Genomic DNA, 21,810 nt, shown 5'->3' with positions numbered 1-21,810 from the left:
CAATATATTCATCATGGGTAATCTTGTAAAAGTCAATGTCTTTTATCTTTCCCTTTTTGGCTAGCTCTAGGCCTTATTTTTCAGATTTGGGTAAGTCTTCTAATATGGATTAATATGATGGAAATAAAAGCTACCTTGCTCTGACTACAGCGTGGTGATTGGACCCAGGATTGTTCATGGAGTTCATTTTCAGTATATCTCCTATTTGTGGATCTTAGAGCATTTCTTACGTGCTATTATGGCAACGTTGTTTTGAAGCTTCAAAGGATAAGTAGCTCATTTGCTCTCTCGTTATAAACAAGAGTCCTGCAAAACAAATCCTGTCCCAATAGTTGTGGCTTCACTTAAAGGAATCTGGGTTATTCTTATCTTTCGCCAGCACTAACAGAATTGCTGACGTTTGCATTGTGCATAAAACTCATAATGTTCTCAAGAACAGATCAAACAATGACAAGTCCCGAAAAACTGTTTTTTCTGCAAATGCAAAATTTACCTAGCCCTCAGTCAACTGAAATAGTATTTGGGACTGCATTTCGTCGGTTTAGACAATATGCTGCTTAAAAATGACCAAAACTAATAATTTCGTGTTAATTTTCCTTACAATCGGAACCTTGAATGCCTACTTAATTGCAATGATTTGTACTAAGCATTTGGAAAACAAAAACCTTATGAATGTGAAATAAATCACCAGCTGTTTTGGCGCATTTCTATCTGCGATTCCGAGTATCAGCAACCACACATTTGTTTGGTTTATATTTCAAACTGTAATTAAACATATATTTTAAATACTTGACATATTCAGTCTCCCGCAAGTTGGTCTACGCTCTCGGGTGACAGTGCTGGGTAAGGTGGGGCAGCCCGCTCCGAAGGGCCGGTAATCTAGGGTCTACTGACTGTAAATCAAGGCATAAGAATTTGGGTAGAAAACATTTGCTGCGCATTGACTGATATTCAGTAACTTACATCAAAAGGGTCATTAAATCTTAGGGAACAAGCCTTTCTTAAACTCCGGTTAATGAATGCTAATAGAGTGAAATTAGGTGTGGAAGAAGGGGATCACAATGCTTCCTTGGAAGGTTTGAAAACCACACACCTTCATGCCTTCCCAAAAGTTTTGATTAAACCAAGTAAAGGGATGGGCAGGAGTGAGTTGACACAAAATTATAAATGGGGAGTTATTGTTAGCCTTAATTTTATATGACAGCTATTCTCATGTCGGATTCCAAAAAAATTATTTTGCTTTAAGGCAAATTCTCCCAAGAAATAAATAAGTAAATGTTATGGGTGCGCTGTGGAACATCATCTGGTCTCTAACACTACAGAACAATCAAGCGACCTAATTTAGAAGTGGTTGGAACATAGGAAAGATATACAGAGCGCCAATGACAATGGCCTAAGGAAGAGAAAAAAAGAATCGTTTTGACTGCATATTTAGTGACATGAAACTTTTTAGTTCTCTGTGCATCAGCCTGGACACTAGATGGCTCAGGTTCAAAATTCCAGCCAATGTTGAGAAAACCTGCTTCAGTGAGTATACACTTGACTTTATTACTCGCTACAGGCAAAGCTTAAAGTCACCAAAGGCAGAAATCTGTTGTAGATAGCTGTATATGCGGAGACCAACAACAGTCACAGAAGCGCTCTAACTTTGCCATTCATCCCACTTTTAAGTTATGGAGGCAAGCTGCTCACATTACTTAAATGAAAACTATGGGAATAGACACCTTTCTGAGCTTCAAGAAGATGAGAATAAGCCAAATGGAGGCCTGAACAAGGTTGGAATTACAACAAAATAGGAAAGAGGACTGATTATTAAACACAATCCGAAGGCATTAATTTATATAGTGCTCTATATTAAATGACAACGCTTCCGAGCCAACATTCTTACATGAAAGAATTGTCATGTGAAATGCTCTTGTTATTTATTGTTCGGTCTGGATCAATGCACATCAAAAAGACCACTACTGTGTAGTTTGAAGAGAAAGCGCAATATTGTGCTTTGGTCGAAACAGAAGTGTGAGTATTTTGAGAACTGAGGGTAAGGCCTAACAAGACAAAGGGTGCTTTGTAACTAAATGATATTTGTGTCATTTATGAAATGAGATTTTACCTTCTAATGCGATTCGAACAATGGGATAAGGTTTGCTCTTTCCATTCAAGTTACTGAGCCCTGGGTCCTTCTGTTTGCTACTAAATGACCCGATCCCATAAGCAATTGTCCTAGACCGATTCCAATGAATGACTAATTAATCTTAAAAGAACGAGAAAACGTACCGATGTACAAAGTGCTGTTCTTCGAGATACCGGCACCCTCGAGCGATGTCACGCATTATTCTTATAAGGTCTGGAATAGTCAGCATTGCATGAAGTTCAACAGCACCCAATCCACTGCACATGCTCTCTCCAGTAGTAGCTTCCGTCGTCTCAGTCTGGCGACTTGATCTATCACTACGCGCTGTGTGCTCCTGCCTAGAGAGGTGCTCCGCTTGGGACGGGGTGAGTCGAGGTCTAGAGCGATGGAGGTATTCACGGAGGTTGCCCTGTTCCATCATCTCCAATATAAGGCACTGGTGGTTTGGAGAATCCATGGAGATACCGTAAAAACGAACTATGTTTTCGTGTTGGTACCGCTGCATCAATAGTGCCTCACGCCTAAATTCGGCTTCAGACAGGGACTTGACATTGCGCACCTACAATGATAATGAAGTTTGCTATTCAGTCATTCAGTCATATTCAGAAGTATTTGAGTAGCATGCATTGCCACAAAATTATTTCACAGTTATAGCAAAATGTGGAGTTCAATTTAAAAAGAGTTGATTTCCAAACCTTAACTCTTGTTTGAATGCTTAAGGAATTTGTCCAGTCTTAACTAGCTGGCATAAACTCGCTTGTTGCCTTCTAATTTTGTCTGTGAAATCCATTGCGATAGATGCTCCTGATCGCAACGAATAAATCAAATGTGGTGAATTTTTTAGGTAAAAACATATAGGATGCACTCATTAAGTAATAATTCTCTTCTTGGCATTACCAGACCTAAAACGTACTTATAAATGTGTGTATGGGCGTAAAAATCATTGTACAATTAAAAAGAGTGTAAATTCAGAGTAATATTTTACTGAATTTTCATGAAAGGAGAGTCTTATGCAATGCGTTTATGCCTATATGACCAAAGCCAAACGTATACGAAAAGAGCTAAGAAAGAACTGGAGAAATCACGCTTCTGTAGACCAGATTTTACCACTAATTGCATTTTTTCAAGTTGATGGTGCATAAAAATGGGTAATTTTTATAATGTTAAGGAACTGATACCTAAAAAATGCAAAATTGACTGGAACATTCATTTCACTTGTGCGTTAACAGTGAAGTCTATTTTTCTACTGACTGCCAAAGGTCAAGTCAAAATTATTCTACAAATATCCAAAAGGTATGCAACGACCTTTATATGGATGTATAAATCAGCATGGATTAGGTGGAGAATTCCTTCCGTAATAATGTATTGAATGGACTCAGGAGTTGCAAATTATGTTTTTGGTATTACGAAAATAGCAATGGGTTTCAATATAGCTCTATGAAGTTGGAATTTACCACTTAAGGAAATGGCCGTCGCGTAAAGAGGCTTCATTTTTAAGAATGAAAGATTATAATGAGGCATAAATAACTTGAAAGAACTCCATACTAGGCAGCTACCACCTAAAGATCTTAACTATAGAAGGGAAGTTAGTGAACGAGTGCTCAATTCTGTACATTATCCTAAGCAATCTGCATGGGTTATTTAAAATCTCTCCATCTGATCTCTGGAGATATACAAGCATTGAAGATAGCTCAAGCATAACAGTTGGGGTCGGTGTCTAATCCAAGAAATTATTTTGTTACATAGAAAAATTTACAAACTTGCAAGGCAAAAACAACCCTAAAGTCAGTCTTATTTGCTAATCATGAGCTTACTCCACCCATTCTGACAGGAATATCAATATGAGCTCGCCAAGTAAATTGTCAAAATTATATTTACACTTAGTAGAATAAAAGACTGTGCAGCTTCCATAAGCAGATAAATCATTGCCGAATAGCCAGAATAGCGCTTTGATGAGAATACACTGAATGCCCTAATTAGGAGCCCATCCCTTCTTCCACACATTTTCCAACACCCCTACTATATTTCAGCCTGTTGTTCAAAGGTGAGGTGTTCAGATTTAAGTAGCAATGAGTAAAAGGTATATTTATTTATGGAGACCAAAAAAGCGATGTGTGAGTTCGTATTTTGCCCATTAACTTATCCATTTGCACAATCAAAACATAGTGATAAACACTCTAGATTCGCTGAATACAATGAATACACAACGTTATAAATCTGACGCAGTTGTATCAGCTAACACAGAAAAACTCCAAATTGTTGTCGGAACGTAATACATAGAAGTGGACACAGTATTTATCAAGAATGCCCTTTTGGTTAAAATTGAAACAAACTTGGATCAAATGATAGTTTATGCAGTAAACGTTGCGGCTCACGGAAAAATGGACAGAAACCTGCTTTAAGGTGTAGTCGCTTTCCCAACTAGACGAAATGCTAAGTCATGCCCATGACTCAGACCGTTAATCATCCCCATGATGAGGTCCAAACGCTGTGGGAATTCGCAGCTTGGTGAAAAGGTTCATCAAGTAAATGCACAGACATACAAACACGCCCGCATTCCTACAACCAGATGGTGGATGTATTTGATGATAGTCCTCTTAGTGGGGCACACCTGCACGCCCTGCGATTTTGCCCCCATGATGAATGAATAAAATGGTGGCCGTCAGAAGTGCACAAATGCCACCCCATTTGATCATCTAGTCTCTCCCTTAAGGAAATGATGTGCTTCACTGATCTAGATCGCAGACTATTCGACGTGGATTTATTCATCTCGCGCGTACTATAGATAACATTTTAGAAGGGCTCTGGCTAAATGCCATTCTCGTGAGGGTGCGAAACTGAGGGCTATAGGAGCCACCATTGGAATGCCTTCGCGTCGAGGCAAAGCACGGAATTGGGAGGAGGAGGAGGAGGAGTAGACCACTTGGAAATATCAGGAATTTGTGGTAATGCCAAGGTAGCAGCAAGTGGGGCACGCGATAATTAGCTCCCACGGCTCCCTCCCTCTTTCTGCCTTCATTTGGGCAATGCCCAGTGCTGATTTCGTAAACAAATTGCCTCGTCCCCAATCATGTAGGTGTGGGGATATTAATTTTTGTTCTCTAAATCTCTTCACGACCGAGTTTTCCTCCTTTGCTAAATAGTGACGTTAGACAAAAAAGGATTAAGAAAGTGAGGCTTGGATGGAGAGAAATTGTATCATAAATTATATTGGGTAATGGGGTAGTTAAAACTCCTCACGATCCGTTCATTAGGCTAATACAAGGTGTTGAGGTGCTCAAAGGCAGATTTTACTATTTAAAGAAGTGATTTGTTGCCTAACCAAAAACAAGACTTAAAACAAGAGTGTACGGAGGTATCTGTGAGCTCATGCACTGTTTATTAGTATTATACTTGCTCACAAAGACTTTATGAATTAACGCGATAATTCTGAGGAGATAGTGGGAAAATTTAAATAGAATTGGTCAATTATATTATTAGTAGTTCAAAGCTGTGGTAAGAATTTTAGATGAATGGATATATTTATTGAATACCTAAGGTTTGTTTTACACATTTTGCAACACCAAAGTAGCAAGTATTTTTACTATTCTAAATGGAAATAAGAGCCTTTTATGATTAGGCTTCTTACGATAGTTACTATTTGTGAAAAATAAGCACTTCTTCCAACTTTAGATAAACAAATAAGTAGAGATTGATATTGTAAGGTCAGAATTTAAAGCCGCATTCATATTGTAGGAAATTTCTGTATACTTATATAAATTAGTAAGTAGGGCATATTTTACCCATGAAGAAGTAAAAAATCTTCTAGTACAACCATATAATAGAACACAATATTTTTACACCCAAACTCTGAAAATGACCGCGTCTTCGGAGTTAAATATGGTTGGATTCCCCTGGAAAGTTTTGGCAGAGTCATGGGATTTTTCAAACTTCCCTCTATTTTTATCTTAAGCATTGACGATAGTGTTGCACCATGTGGCTAAAACTGTCCCGGTAAGCATTTGCAACAGCTAAAGATAAATCAATCGCCACCTAGGTCACGAGATTTGGTCTTGTATATTAGTGGGTGTCATTTATCTTTCCCAAAAATAGTTTTCTGTTTAAAAGACTACGCTAAGATCAATTAAAAAATGCATAATTAAGAGATAACATCCTTGAATTTCTACCTTAAATAATTTATTAGGTCACGAAATGATCGCGTTGCTTAGATGCACAATGATCACGAAAGGAAGGATTGTGCTGGAAAATTCGCATTGTGTAATATCTTCAAAGTATGACATAGGGAAAATTGGAGGGAGAGATATCCATTCTGCGGCTTCTAAGCAGTTGACCATACGAACAAGTAATTCTTAGATATCTGGCTTTTTACGTTCAAACAAGGGTGCTTCAAAAGTAAATGCATGGTTTTCAAAAGCGCTGCATTTTTTCATTTTGAAATCTTAAAGACACTTTTTATCCACTCATTTTAAGGATAATAAATCTTTTGGAAACACTACTTGTACTGTGTAAAACTTGATATCTTACAAATGAGCTCTTATATGTTATAGTGGTGATTGGGTAATTTACATACGATGCTCACAGTCTATTAAATCTTATTCAGAGGCAAAAAGATGTACTGAAAGCAGGACCGAGTTTGCAATTTACTAACCAGTTGAAACCTGCTATCAGGTGTTTGAAATAAAAAGAAGACATGACTCTCCGTAGACGTATTTGGTTGATATTTTAAAATAAATGCCTCACTTTTCCTTGCGTGCTACAATAAAATCATTCCTACCACACAGTTTACGAGTGCTAGCAAGAAGTAAACCGTCATAAAAATTCAAAGTATTAACTGACAGTCTGCATTTGGAATGCTGAAATTTTGGGCTTACTTAAAGTTTCAGTGTTGGCATAGATGGAGAAAAACCAAAGTATCCCTAGCACCTAATTACTGTGGGCAGAAATCAACAAAGATCTATTCTAAAAACTTTGAATCACACATTACAGTAAGAGAAGAAATCATGTTGTAGAAGAGGAAAATGTCTGCTTGGGATGAGCACTTCCTCACCGACTCGGGCACCATCTCGGCATCATGGGACTTGTTTCTACTGTACATTTTAGTGACCCACAAGTCTCTGATCACTTTTACATTTTTCTCATCCAGACTTACACAAGTTTTGTCTTAAATTTTAAATAAGAAAACTGATGGCAAATCTGTTAGAGTTAACGTCAGTTATTCCTTTTGATCACTGGACGTATACATTACAGAATGAGTAATCAAATCTAGCTAAATATGTCATGCTTGTGGTTCAATGCATACTTGGAGCAAATAAAGCTTTTTTCGTAAATCATATTTACTGCAAGCCATCCAAAGTATTGTCTCACCTTGAGGGCTACCCGTTCGAATTTACCCTCTGAGTTCGGGCATCCAGATGTTGCAACAAGTAGTCTTCCTTCCCAGACCTTCCCAAAGGCACCACATCCAACATAGCGCAAAAATCGCAACTGCGAAGCGGGGATCAAGTTGAGATTAAGAAGGGCTTCGTTAGTCTCACCAGAAATGGCCACGCCTGCTCCATAGAGCGAGTTTACCTCCTGACTCCAAGCGGGTTCAAAGGAGGAGAGAATATCAAATGGTGGACCGCTTAAACTTGTAGTTTTTGTAGCCGCAAAACTGTTGTCCTGCAATGAGCCATTGTACATTCGCACTTGACCGCCATTGCCCCCTCGACCGCGATTAAAATTGATGAGAAAGGATGACTTGCTTCCCTTTGAGGAGGCCTGGCGACCTATAAGAGTCGGGAGGCTCTCAAGACTAGCAGTGTAAAGCTAGTACATTTCTGCTTATGCGTGTATGATGCAAAAATTTGGTCTGATGAACGTCATCACAAACTAATGACACAAATTCACCATTTTTACTCAAATTATGCGAAAAGCCCTCTACATCACAAAAATATCTGTTTCCAGTTAAAAGAAATAAGTGAGAAATGATAACTTTTATACAACCAGAATGCTAATGATCTAAAAAACATGGAACACCTGTTTTTCTATCTGAAACTAGGACAACGTAGAGTTAATCTGAAACGGCGCATGAAGCGCCGTTAGATGTATACTTTAAGCTTAGCTGATTTGGTTAAATTTTTAGTCTGCTTTCTCTAACTAACCGTTTCACCAGGCAATGATTCTGCCGCACTAAATTTTACCAGTGTAACATACTAAAGAAAACGGGTGTTCTCTGGAGAGATTATAAGATGCCAGGAAAAAAGGGTCATCTCACCAGAGTATAAGATTTGTTCAGCCACGGCCATAAGCAACGGGACTGAACTTTAAAATCAATCCTCTCGGGTCCCATCTATCAGACCATTTATTCAGCAAGTAGACACTATTAAAACACAAGCTCAGATTTGCAGTCCTGAGAGCACCAGATCATGCACCAGAATAATTCATTATCTTCTCCTGATAGTAAATTAACTATGGAACCGCGGGTTGGATAGCTCTTGGTAACCCTCTTCTAGGCCACTTAGAAATACATTCCAGAAATCCATCAGAAAATAGGAAACAGCTGTTGCACATGTTCCGGGCATAAATGAAAACCACGACCTGCCCTTAAGCAGGTATTAATATTTTAAAAAAAAGGTTCAAATTTTTTTATTACTCAAAAACACCCCATCCAGCTCTTTAACCTGTCTGAAATAACTGTGAAATTACGAATCTACCTAGATAATAATTGCACAAACCTGCATTCTTCAGGAAGTATTTTTCATTAATCAACACGAAATTTTAGAGTGTTGGCTTGAAAAATGTTAAAAAAAAGGATTACAAATGAAGACTGGGTCAGTAGTAATTGGTCTGGAAATAACTGCAGCGAATTCCACTTTGAATGAGAAATGAATTCTTTAAATACAATTCAACTTCGGCTACGAATATTCGAGTGTGTGTTGGATGAGAGCCGTAGATCCTGCCAAAAGTCAGGGCTTCGAAATACATGCAATGAAAAAAAGGAAGTTCGGCTAAAAAATTGTGAGGCAGTCAGACAGTCGTAGCGCCGACGGTTAAGACAAATGGCCACTAGAGATCACAGAATAACTATCACTTAATGGCCTCTCACGGAAGCATTCAAGTGTCATGAAAAATGTAAAGGCAGGCTGAGCGGAATCCCGAAAAAGGCATTTTAGATTCCTAAGAAATGGATATCGATTTGTTAGTAGAATCCTTGGAAAGAGTAAAGTACAAAACACTAAGCCATTTGTGTCCAGGAAGGATTGGCCTTGTAGACTACTTCCCAAACCAAGCATTTTTCCAGTTATTTTCCAGTCATTTGTATGTTTATGACAGTTTGAAGTAATCTAGGTCTCATAAAGAAGCTATTTCAAACTAAGGCTCCGATAATAAGTGAAACTGCTTCATTTGTATAAGAATGGTTGAATAGGAATAAGGTATTTGCAAAAAATATCCAAAAAAGACAAAACAGCAGCTTTTCCTATTCTAGAGTAGCAGACACTCCATTTTTAGGCAAGAGTTGTCAACTGCAGCATGTAAGGCATAAGCTATAGTGATACCGCGAAAAATGGGTCTGGATAGTGGTTAACATAATAAGACCTAGTAATTTCAAAAGTTGGATAGCAGAAGCGAAATCAGCTAACATAAATTACAAATTGCTGAGTTACTCTTAATACATCTAAGGTATAGCATAATTACTACTCAGAAAAGCGTTCTTTTAATAAAAACAGATTGTTTTGAGCCGTTTTGCAGCACATCAAAACTTCTTTAAATGCTGCATTTCTGGTGAATTCTTTCATGAAATTCGGTATCTTTATTTACATGCCCATAGCTATGTATTTATTTCACCTTTTGTCCTTTATTCTTTGTATTTTGGAAGAACTTTCCTTGTCTATATTTAAATAGATGGGAGCCAATTAGCTTGAATAATTCTTCGAAGCAATTCATGTAGCATTTTAAGCAAGCTGCATTAATAGATTGTTTTAATTATGCTCAGTTCATTTAAATAAAGTTCAATATGAGAGGAGCTCACTCGGCTTAAATACAAAAAGAGTTATTTAACACCTGATGAACCACTCACGTTTGAATATGATGAGAACGACAAGAAGGATGAGGAGAAACAGGACTCCAAGGCCAATTGTACCATAAGTAAAAACATCAGCGGCTTTCCAACCCTTTTCTAAAATCATATAATTAAAACAAAGCCTTGAAATTATTCATAAAAAAAGTCAGCTTCAACTATCGTTTTGATGTGTCAAGGAGTTACATGTATTTCGATCACGGTTAATTATACCCATGATGAAGTAGATAAATAGTAGTACACTATTTCTTGGCGTACTGAAATAATTCGCACAAAATTAGATGTCTCGACTTAAACTGGCAAGTATTGTACTAAGGTATGGTGTTTTTAATTGATATTTTCAGGTTTTTCATGATACCTCAAAACAGACACTTCAGAAGATATTTTCCCTCAGTAAAGTAATTAGGCCAGAATAATGCATTATAGGAAATGGAAACCTGCCACTGGTTTAGTAATTGGTACTAGTATCTTTAGGAACTGCTAGCATTCCATGTAGGACAAAAGGAAAGTGATCAGTCAAGATTCCCCATTGCTTAAGTATAAATAAATAAACCCAATCACACCCACTGTAAACACCGTACAAACATATCTCCTTACTTCCACCAATATGGTTTGCTGATTTGTACCCTACATCAATAACCCCTCCCTTAATGAAAATAGCGATGTTTGTTTAGTGCAATTTCAACCTCCGCATTCATCCATTCACTCATCCAACCTCTCGACCTCCTGCTTTCACCTTTTCTTTTACAGACATGCTACGTCACCAAACAATCATCACGTGTGGGCCGCCAGAATAAGCAGACGAACTAACAAACTAATGCATGAATGTGGGTAATACCGACAATGCACTGAAAGAACATTGTGGGCACAAAATAAGAACACCGTAACCAACCTGTGTGGTAATAGAGCGGAGGTTTTACCAGACGTCCCGTGATGTCACTGCGTCCCACGGCGTTGATGGCGTTGATGCGCACCTCAGTGGGCGTACGAATGGGTAGGGTGACGTTAGCCTTTGTTAGGGAGCCCGGCACCTCCACCAAATCTACCCACTTGGGATTGTCCATGTTGGAGGAATTGTAAGCCCTTAGCAAAGGAGATAGTAAAATTTGGAATTTGGAACTTTAGGCCTCGCATAACTGGGGTATTTTAAGACCATGGTTGTGACCAGACGAGTGCTTTTTGACGGAATATCATAATTTAAGATCAATAACATACAGGCTTTTCAATACCAAGTAGTTACTTTAGTCTAATACGATAAAATTATCTGTAGTAGTGATGCATCTGTTTTGTGTTAGGTCTTATGATTCTGAAAAGCACTTGACGAAGAAATAAATTTGACCCATTTTGTGTTTTCCATTTTGGCAGCATCATAGTATTACCTCGGTGAGAAAGGCAATTTGTATTCAAAGGCACTAAAAAGCAAAATAGTTTTTCAAGAGATACTTTTGCGATTCAAAGCAAATAAAAAAGTAGTAGTAATTTTTTTATCTTGATAATAAATAGCATGATATAGTCCCTTAGTCTATCAGCAAAAGCTTACTTAACGTAAGCAGGGTAATTAAAGTTGGACTGTCCATGGAAAAACCTGTAGACCTTAGGATGGAAAATAGGCGAGTCGCGTGATCAAGAATTATGAGAAACGATCATATTTGATTGGCTGAAAAATGAAACCCATGGAGTGTCCATAGGTAGGTTAATGAAGGCCAAATCTTGCATACAAAAGATTATTCCAATGTTTCTGGCTGCATTTACTTAAAAAATCTTACAGTGTCGTTCAAAACATATCTTGTTTCACATATTTTTCGTATTTGTCCTGTGCTAGCACAGGACACAACGGAACCAGGAAACAGGTTATTCATCAAAAAATATGCGATACATTTGTTACATATGATTGTGATGCGTTTGGCCCAGTTTTCTGGATCAATTTATTTTGGGTTTTATTAGAACAACAGGTTTTGCTTTTCATACCAAAATAATAGCTGGAACTGTAGGTCTGCAAACTTTTAAAATTGATTTTCGAACTCCGTTAAGGCGCCATACACCTTTACTAGTGGATTTTGGGTTTATAGAATAATGAGAAACATCACATTCGACAGTACTCAAACTAGCACCATGTGTAAAAAAATGGCACATCACGGCAAATAACCTAGTCATCACAGTCTTGAAGGAAATATAAAAGTGGTCCACCATGGTTATTCATAATTTTCTCATTTACAATGGTGTATGCATCTGTAGTCTTTATTTTTGCAGTCGATGCTACTCTCTTTATTGTAGTTGCAAGATATAAAATCAAGAAACTTGCATTTTGCTTTAAATAATCAACTAGTAGAGGGCGAATAAAAGTTACGAAGCCCCCACCAGAATTCTGGCGCTTTTAATTGCATTTAAGCAAATAAATTCAGGCTGGTTTATTGTTGAGTGATAAACTTTATGAAGGAATGAATGCATGGTCCTCACCAGCTATTTCCTTTTGGTGTTAATTTCTGGGGTTGAGAGATCATAAAAAGTGGAATGATACCGTAAGGAAAAGTTTAGCTTTAAGGCCTTTTTTTCCAACGGAAACCGGCTATATTGTAATGCTTTTTGCCCATAGCATAAGTCACTAAAGTGAGCCTGGGTGCTTTGAACAATCCCCGACCAAACAGTAGAGCTTACGTTAGACACAGATTTTTAAAGTTGTATACGAAAAATAGCAGTTTTCACTATTTTTAGCACTTCTATATAATGTGTCATACAGTTTTAAACGAATTTACAGCCTGCGATTTGTCAAATCTCATTGGACTATTTTGGTCTCAAAAGCAATCATCTTGGTTCGAATGGAAAGTAACATCGAACCAAAAGTGAACATGGCTTGAATTACTGAATCAAGAATGCTGTTGGGCCGCCAAATTCAACATATTTGGATTTAAATAATAATTGTCATTTCATTGCTTAGGTCACGCAAAAAATGAACATTCGCGTTCTATTAAATATTCATTTTAGTCAACTTTCTAGTGCGATAACAGTAAAATCTTCTATGTTTAGGTTATTTTTGAGCCAAATTCGATTCGAATTTTGCAAATTATACCATAGATAATTGATATTTCTAATGAGTTGTCAAAATTATTCGAAATTCAAGCTTAATTTGACAATGACGCAAGGGCAAAATATAACTTAAAATAGGCACGCCGTAATGTATCCTAAGTCAGCGATAGACTTCTAACTTCAGGGTATACGTTGGCTAAACATTTATGGAATTAGCCCCTCACTTCCTCAGCTGGACACTGGCCAAAATTTCTCAGCTTGCCAAGCCATAATAGTAAAACTTATTGGCTTATTTGCCCTTGAAATTAAACAATTTACTATTCACATTCTGAAGTTAGGTTTAACGAAGGTGTGAGATATTAGGCATTCAAAAAAGGCGATATAAGTAAAGGTTATTTTGCCAGTGGGTTAGATCACTGTCAGTGTCGTTTTCAGTTTTTTTTTGCGTTTTTAAAAAGGGAGCGACATATGATGGCGGCAAAATATGTGCCTCCTCCTTGAGCCTTCACTATTGTACTGCCTGTTTTAAATTTGTACTTACGATTCTCTAATGGCATTTTTTAAGGAAGACAGCATAACTCCTAGACTTTGCAAGTCTCTACCTGTTTCTTTTCCGGAAAATTTATACACAGAACCAAAATCAACCGGTTTAGAGTAGAAAAAGAGATTTGATGGGTATAAAAACAAAGATGAAATGGATTTAGATTTCTGGTTCAAGGTGTTAGGAACCTTTCAACGTAATCAGATTGTTTTTCGTAGTAGTTATTAGCTTGTGTTAACGGCATGTTGGCATGGAATTAATTAACTTGGTAAATGGCATGATTAGTACAAAAAGGGGAAAAATTATCTGGGTCCATTTTCCACGATTTTGATGCCAAACAAACTTTGGAAAGGAGGTTCCCTTTTTGACTGAGGGGTTTTGTTTGACACTGATAGGAATTCAGCATTATTACATCTTAAATGAGGAATAACACCATCGTTTTCAATGTGTAAACTTGACGCGTTTACAAATTCCTTAGTCAGAGTTTGAAATGTGTGAATTATGGGCTTCCGCCGGATAAAAAACACAGAAGCAGAGGTGAACTAAGAATGGATTTATCACGCAGTTGATAAAAACAGTTTTGGTATGGGCTTCTGATGTCAAGAAAAAATGGCTTCAACATAAAATTTCTTTTATGCATGGTTAGTAGTAAGGATTATCATAGAATCTCCCCACTGCAACGATTGAAGTGATTATGAAGAGCATCACCTTTGGAGGATAAAGTCAACTATCTAAATTCTAGAGGCAACCAGAAAAGTAAACATTTACTCTGACGAAAAATTGTGAATTTGGAACTACTACTTTTGGGGAGTTAAATTAGGATTTCCAGAAGAAACCAGATCAGAAAAGTTTGTCCAATACGTGTTTCATCCAGTTTTTACCTTATGAAAAGTAAGTTGAAACTATCATATGCAATTTTAAATTCCACTTAAATAATTTTCAGCAATACCATAACAAGAACAAAAGTGTGGGAGGGGTAAGCCAAGATAAATATGCATCCACTTTACTGGGGTATAATGTGGTTACCAAATTTGCATTTATATTAAACTTGCAAACAGTGAAAATTTTGATTTGACTAAAAAGAAGCTTACATCGGTAAATAAACCAATTTCTTCATCCAGTATCCATTTTAAAGGATATGGGGGCTCGTTTTTATTGAATTAATCAGGCATTAATATAGCTCCAACGAGTGGCATAATCCCCTAGTTGAATGATCTGCATTTAAAAGGACAATATAGTCTATTTCACACTACTTTTGAAGGTCAATCTGCTGTCACAAACTAATTTCATCATTTTGAGTGTAAAGTACTCCATCCTTTAATAAGGCCCAAAGTCAAAGCAAGGTCGTTGACCATAGAGAGCATTTGACAGGTGTGCGTGGACATTGTCATCTGCCTGTCAGGCTGTGTTGTAGTTACTTGCTACCCAAGAAAGGGCTTACTTGCAGTGAAATGACAACACAAATTGTCCGTTAGTTACGCAACTTTCCATAAATTAATCAGGATTCACCTGAATTTAGTAAATAGAGGATAAACTATTTAGCAGTATTTAAAGACGGTTTCTAAATATTTTCATGGGAATACAAAATAGTACCAATCAGTCACAATGATCCACAAAAGATATGCTAAAATTTATGCTCTAACTAATAAAATCCTACATGACTTTTATTATTTTAAGCTCATGCAGTCTTTTGCAACATACAGTTTTGTGTAACCAGCTACCTATAAACTAATGGAGAAGGTATTCCGCACATATAGGACACTAACAACAAACGTGTTAAGGGAGTTGCACATTACCCATCATACGGCCATTTGCTTATTTCTTCTGGAGCATGTTGCATTATTCATAAATATAGAGAAGTATAAAGCACAAAACTATTTTCGATGCTCTACTAATACAAGTGCTGACATACTTGTATTGCAGTTTGTAGTATTCAATGGGACTTCCATAGTCCTTCCCAGGCATCCATTCACAGGCGTAGTCGTTCTTGTGGAGATAGTGACAGTTAAAGTTTGTTGGTGCCTCCGGTGCATCAGCTGTAATATTAAATGGTTAAGTATGTTACGAAAATATTGCACTGCTTCATTTTAATATTGACTGTGGAACTGCGTTATTTTAACCCAAAATCTACTGAAAGACAAAAAGATTGTGGGTGTGATATTTCAAAGGAAAACAAATATGTAAGCAAGTGCCCAACCAAAGCATTTCTTTGCATTTGATTAACTTAAAAAGCAACGACTGTTTAGCCCTTGTTACTTAGGGGTACGAGAGATAGTTTATCTGAAGTTTAGGTAGTATGGAAAGGAAATCAGTTTGTGAACAACTAGTGAAATAAGAGTTTCCATTCAGTAGCACAAAATGTTAAGACCTAACAATTTTTTTCTCGAAAAAGAGGCAAACATTGAGACCCTTTGTATGAACAGCAAGCATTTAAAACCAGTGCTAACAGCTTGTGACCACTTACTTTCTTGTCATCAACAAAACCTATTCGTGAAAGCTTTTGTTTAATTCTGGGCAAGCGTAGCACTAGGTTTACTGATAAAACTTATAAAACCAATACAAGATCAGTTCGCCATAAAAAATTTGCCAGTAGCATAAAATCTATACTTTGAAACCTATCTTTGTAAGTATTACCTTCTTAGTAAATATACTTCCTTTACATCTATTAGATTGGCTAACTTCGAACGAATTGTCCAGAATTTGGAGGTGGGGTAGGCCTTGAATGCTTTGAACTTGTATGGACTTTCAGTATTATTGAAATAATGTGTTAGCAAGAGAGCCGTTGAAAGGATCTGCCTTTTCTCACTTTAATTACGACTTCAGCGAAATGCTTTTCAATATTTGTCAGGACTTTAAGAGGCTACTAACATGCTTTGGCTTCTTAAGCATTTAAATAAAGATGATGAAGAATGATTACCAAAGGTGCCGAACATACTACTTTAAAATCAAATAAACTGCAGTCATTAGTTTGGGGAGAGAACCTGAAGTTCATAGCCATAACAGAAATGAAAATGTTTTGAACGGAATTTGCATTTATGGAACCATTTATTTTAACACCACTAACGTCTTATAGGTTTTCTCAAAATTATCAAAATAAGAATTCTGAATGCTGCCTTTTATACCTTGAGCCAAGAATAAAGTGTGATAGTAAAAACTTTTGGAATATAGATGAATTGGCTTCTAGCGTTGCTTTTCCAAGATCACCTGTCTTTATCAAAGAGTGGCTATAACTTCTCCAAGGGTGTGCGGCTAAAACTTTGATACTTTAGAATCAACAACATCCCCATCAGCTTGAATGAAACTGTATGTGTATCCACAAATGGTGATCAAGTTGATTCAGCCTGAAGGAGGGTCAGAATGAGTAACCTACGTGGACTGGTGCAAAAACAGCGTGGGAAGTCCTTGTTGCCATGGGGAGGGATGGCCACAACTCCCTCTGCGGTGACGTAATTCAGACCGAACTCGTAAACGGTGTTCGGTCGGGTGCCATTGCGGTCATAGTGGCGTCCTTGGGCTCCGGGTGGACGCAGTTGATCGGGGAAAGATGTGAATCGAGGACTTCCAACCTTTTTTTAAAAAATTAGAACAAAAGCGATAAGTGGATGGGAATTTGATCAATCGTGTTGGAACATACATTAAAACATGTCAAAATAAAACACGGCATTTTTGCGGCTTGATAAAAGTATAACATGTAGATATGTGTGATTAGACTCCTACACAACTGCTTAAATATTGGAAGTCTTTCCGAGTGGTGAACAATTGTACGTGGCCATTAAAAACTGTGGAATTTGGGATCATTAACTATGTTAATGAACTACCAAGAAATGATCTTTCAACGAATCTGATGGATTACACTTAAAATTAAACCAAGTAACGCCCTGAATACATTGCAACTGCAGTAAATATCAATGACAGTGGGGATGAATTTTCATATTAGTGTCTTGCTGTGAGTAGTGCCCTCGGGTAATGCATACGCATTTCATCCCATTTACTGGTTGTTAAAATTATTTAACTTCAAAGATGATCATGTCTCCCATCATGCGAATGATAACTCAAGCTAATGCACTTAAAATCGGAATCAAGATGTAGTATTCTTGCTTCTTTGGGAATTTGGGTCACAAATCTCCACATTTTGACCAAAATCCTTTTTACTTCCTCCCGTTAACTTGGAGCAATACAACGTATGACTAAATGCTTTCAAATAAGCTTCAAAGTGAAGAGACAGCCACCAGCAACTTCCTCAAAGAATGCAAAAGCGTTTTATGTGCATAACTAAACAAAAATGTAAAAACCAGGCAGTAAGTGGGTTTTTTACCTAGGATTGCCTAGGATTTGCACTCATTTTGCCTTAACTTTAGTTTATGTTAAAGTATATTAAATAGGTTTGGTTTAGATACACCAACATTTGCGCCAGATAGACTGTCTGAATACCACTTTAGTCACCAATTTAAAACCAGCGACTCTTCAACTACCTTCCTTTTCCAGAGTGAAGGCCTTCAATTAAAGCTGTTTAAATTTAAAACAGTGAGAATAATGAAATTAGGGGCTTCGAAGTTTCCCACCGCTGTGATTAATCGGTGTTCCGGTGGAATTCGCTTTTTGCGTAATTCAGGTGTCACCATGGGAAGTGCGTCTCGGGATGGTCTAGTAGATTTCAAAAGTGGTCGCACATACGCAACCCACCTTTTGGTCACATACCTGCGTCCACACACGCAGCAATCACATGCATTTTTATTGCTACTTCGATTCAATTGTATGAATTTTGTTCAAATTCCACCTTTACAAATTCTGTTACATTGTCTAGCATCTTTACAGGCCAAACAAAGCTCAGTTTGTGCAAGTATTTCATCTGTGATTTGTGTGACCAATGAGGTCATTCAATACTTCTCATACTAGTAAATGGTAGTGCTATGATATTTGATTAAGCAAACCCCTTCGATCAACACACACTTGTCAAGAAGTGTTAATGTACATCTTCTAGACCACAAGATAGACACTAATATCTTTAGGGTTTGAAACCACTCCACAGAACTAAATTAATGAATGAAGTTGTACATATACAAAACTAAGTGGCAAAAATTTTTAAATATGATTAAGCGCTTCGAAGCGTTTCTCAGTTCTCAAGTTTAAGGTTACTTCGAACAAACAAGAATCTTATAATATTTTGCAGGTTTAGAAAATAGGTGAACCCAAATTGATGGCTTCAATTTTGCTTTCATCTCTTTGGTGATCTAAGAATTTTTATGTACTTAAAAATTTGCAAGAGTTACGGACCCGGACCCATTATACAAAGGGCAAATTTTAAAGCTTTAAAAAGTGAACTATTTCCTTGATCATTAAAGCAAATTCAAGGCTTCAATTATTGTGAACAGTATATTATTTTGTCTACCAAAAACATTTCCAACCGCGAACTATTTTACTCCGGAAACACTTTCAAACAACCACAAACACTGCTGCAAAATTTAGTTTTGATTAAGCAAAAGGAACTGCCTAATACTCTCTTCCCAATCAAGCTTCCAAACTTAGGAAAAATTCGGTTAGGCCGGGTGTTTATTAGGTAGTATACAAAGCATCTTTATTTTAAGGGAAGTTTGGTTATTCAAGCTATATTAAGCAGTTGCTTGTAAAAAAACAAACAAAAAGTGGGATTTTATGAAAACTTGTTTTGCTTAAGTTACAACCAAAAGGAAGGGCTAAACAGGCGTAATCATTCATTGCTCTTTCAGAATTTTTAGTAAAAAAGACCACTTGTAGTTTTAAGTGATGGTGTTTATTTAAAGTGTTTAAGTTGCAAACATAAATTGCAGAGCCATATGAAAAACAATTGCTACATGGGTCAGAGTTGCAGAAACTTCCTCTTGCATGTTTATTTGCCTATTTTATGAGACTGGACAACTGCATCTAAACCGCAGAGAGGGAGAGGGCAAGGGAGAGAGGGTATGTCGTATTAGTCATTAGTTCCAGAAAAAAGACAAGGCAAACGCAAGCATTCCCCTTTTGTCAAAAAGGAAGGTAGACAGGAGGTGGCAACGTAATTATTGTATTGTGGTTTCTAGTCCACCACAATTGACCTTTAGGCAGTGTAGTGGAAAACATTTCCTATTCACCACGCTGACAACAAAAATAACACGATACTAGGTAGTACAGACGTAACTAAATAAGGATGCATTGGTCTTTAAACGGAGAAGTATACAAACAACATTAAGCAAATTGGCGCCCTCAAAATTTTTTGAGAAAACATCTGCAAACAAAGTAGTACCGTATAGAAACCAACCATACTATGAAATGAAATCCAATGTACTTAAAACTTAAGGTAGTAATACTAGAATCACTTCCCTTTTTAAATTCTATTATTTATTTGAAATAAACGGAGAAGTATCCTCCCTTTGGCGGATAAAGGGCTGACTTAACCTGAGCGAATATTAATAACAATGAAAGCAATGTCATAAAATATTTAAAAAAAAAGTATAAGCAGAAAATAATAATGGTCTTTGCCTTGATTACACTCAAGCAAATTTAGTATCAAATATAAAACAAAAACTTGGTGACAGTTTTTACTGATATAAGATTATATATTCCTTAGCTAAGCTCTAAACACCTTGATCGACTTATTCCATCAACTACACAATCTTCTAAGAAAACCTGGGTAAACTTCTAGGAATTAGTAGTAACTTACAAAAATAGGCTGGGACTTTGCTATAAAATCAAGAAAGGTTTAATGCTAGAAATGTATAATGACATCGAATAAGCAAAATACACAACCTCGAAGGATGATGGATATGTCAAGACTCCAATAAAGTCTACCCAATAAAACCGCTGACGTTTATGTATGCACAGAGATTTCAACCTAAATATTCTGGACACGATTTGCTTACGTTTTATAAGAAAAGAAGTGAAGAATACAAAAGCAGCCAATTATTGATGACGTTAATGTAATAATAACAATCGACATGTTTTGCTGTGGAGGAACAAAGCATTACCTGAGTTCCTGAATTTCCTTGCATCATGACATTACGTGTTACAATGCGTAGAACTCATTTTCAGTACTAACTATAACGTAAGGTACGCTGAAGAATCATAAAATGAGTCCCAATACTACTGTGTACAATGTGGAAGATGAATAGAAACTCAAGTCCTCTAACCTACCTCCCTAAACGTAGGGACAGCTCGAATGAAGTTTCCACTCTCATCCTGCGGTGGTATCCAAAACACACGCAGATGTCTATTATTGCAATGCACCGAGTAATTTCCAGGCAATTGTGAGCACACAACCTTGTGGGGATCCACATTCACCATTTCGTCGATATTGCGAGTCAGTATTGCTGCGGACCCAAATGCCTTGACATCAGCTGATATTCCCTCGATATGCTGCAGCAGACGCAGCATTAACAGTAGTTGCGGCTGCAGCATCGGCATCTTAGCACACTGGACGCTGATTGGCCGATAAGGTATCACGGAGGCACGCATGAAGGAGATTCGAAGATGGTCATGTGTGCGTGCGTATGTTTGCCAAGCGGTGCTGGGAATGGGAAAATATAGAGGGCCTGCGGAATATCTGGGGAAATAATAGACCGCAAATACCATTACCTTTACCAGACGGTGAAGGGGCTGGTAATGGCGAAGGACAAGATTTGTGGGTTTGTACTTCTAATGCCGTAATTTGAATGCTTTCTGGAACTCGGGGCTGTAGATGTGATTAAGAAAGCCGTTTACTAAATAATACATTAGAAGTATTCCTCAGTTGGGAAAATACAAAAGTGGTTGAAACGTCAGATTTTAGGCATTACAAAAGGAATGGACATCTTAAACACATTCCCGAGTCATGGACACTAAAATTTACCTCAAGAAATAGATTAATTATTACTGGGGCCGGTTATTATATATTCACGCAATATCGGTAAGTAATTACTTTAACTAGTATTATTTGGGAAACTTTAATGTTCACTTTGATTCCAGCATTCATTATAATCATAAATTTATGGTGAGAGGATTCCAAGTCAAAAGAGCATCATTAATTTTAGGGACAAAAGACCGTTACCTTGGCAGTGCTGCATC

General features: G+C 37.2%; 1 protein-coding gene across 1 annotated transcript in view; it reads right to left on the bottom strand. All coding sequences in view use genetic code 11, as the record gives it.

Moving 5' to 3' along the window:
- EGR_01967 (hypothetical protein) overlaps positions 1-21,171 on the bottom strand; it is a gene marked incomplete at both ends in the record, with an annotated part of 21,727 nt that extends 556 nt beyond the window's left edge. Inside the window, 7 exons of the mRNA XM_024491216.1 lie at positions 2,275-2,690; positions 7,496-7,899; positions 10,191-10,289; positions 11,083-11,273; positions 15,668-15,791; positions 17,126-17,321; positions 20,902-21,171. Of these exons, the coding sequence (XP_024354359.1) occupies positions 2,275-2,690; positions 7,496-7,899; positions 10,191-10,289; positions 11,083-11,273; positions 15,668-15,791; positions 17,126-17,321; positions 20,902-21,171 (1,700 nt within the window). The remainder of the gene's footprint in view (positions 1-2,274; positions 2,691-7,495; positions 7,900-10,190; positions 10,290-11,082; positions 11,274-15,667; positions 15,792-17,125; positions 17,322-20,901) is intronic.
- Between the last annotated feature and the right edge of the window lie 639 nt (positions 21,172-21,810).

This window comes from Echinococcus granulosus (genome assembly GCF_000524195.1).
Source record: "Echinococcus granulosus chromosome Unknown EG_S00008, whole genome shotgun sequence".
Classification (NCBI taxonomy): Eukaryota; Metazoa; Platyhelminthes; class Cestoda; order Cyclophyllidea; family Taeniidae; genus Echinococcus; species Echinococcus granulosus.
This window is presented reverse-complemented; position numbering and strand designations above follow the sequence as displayed.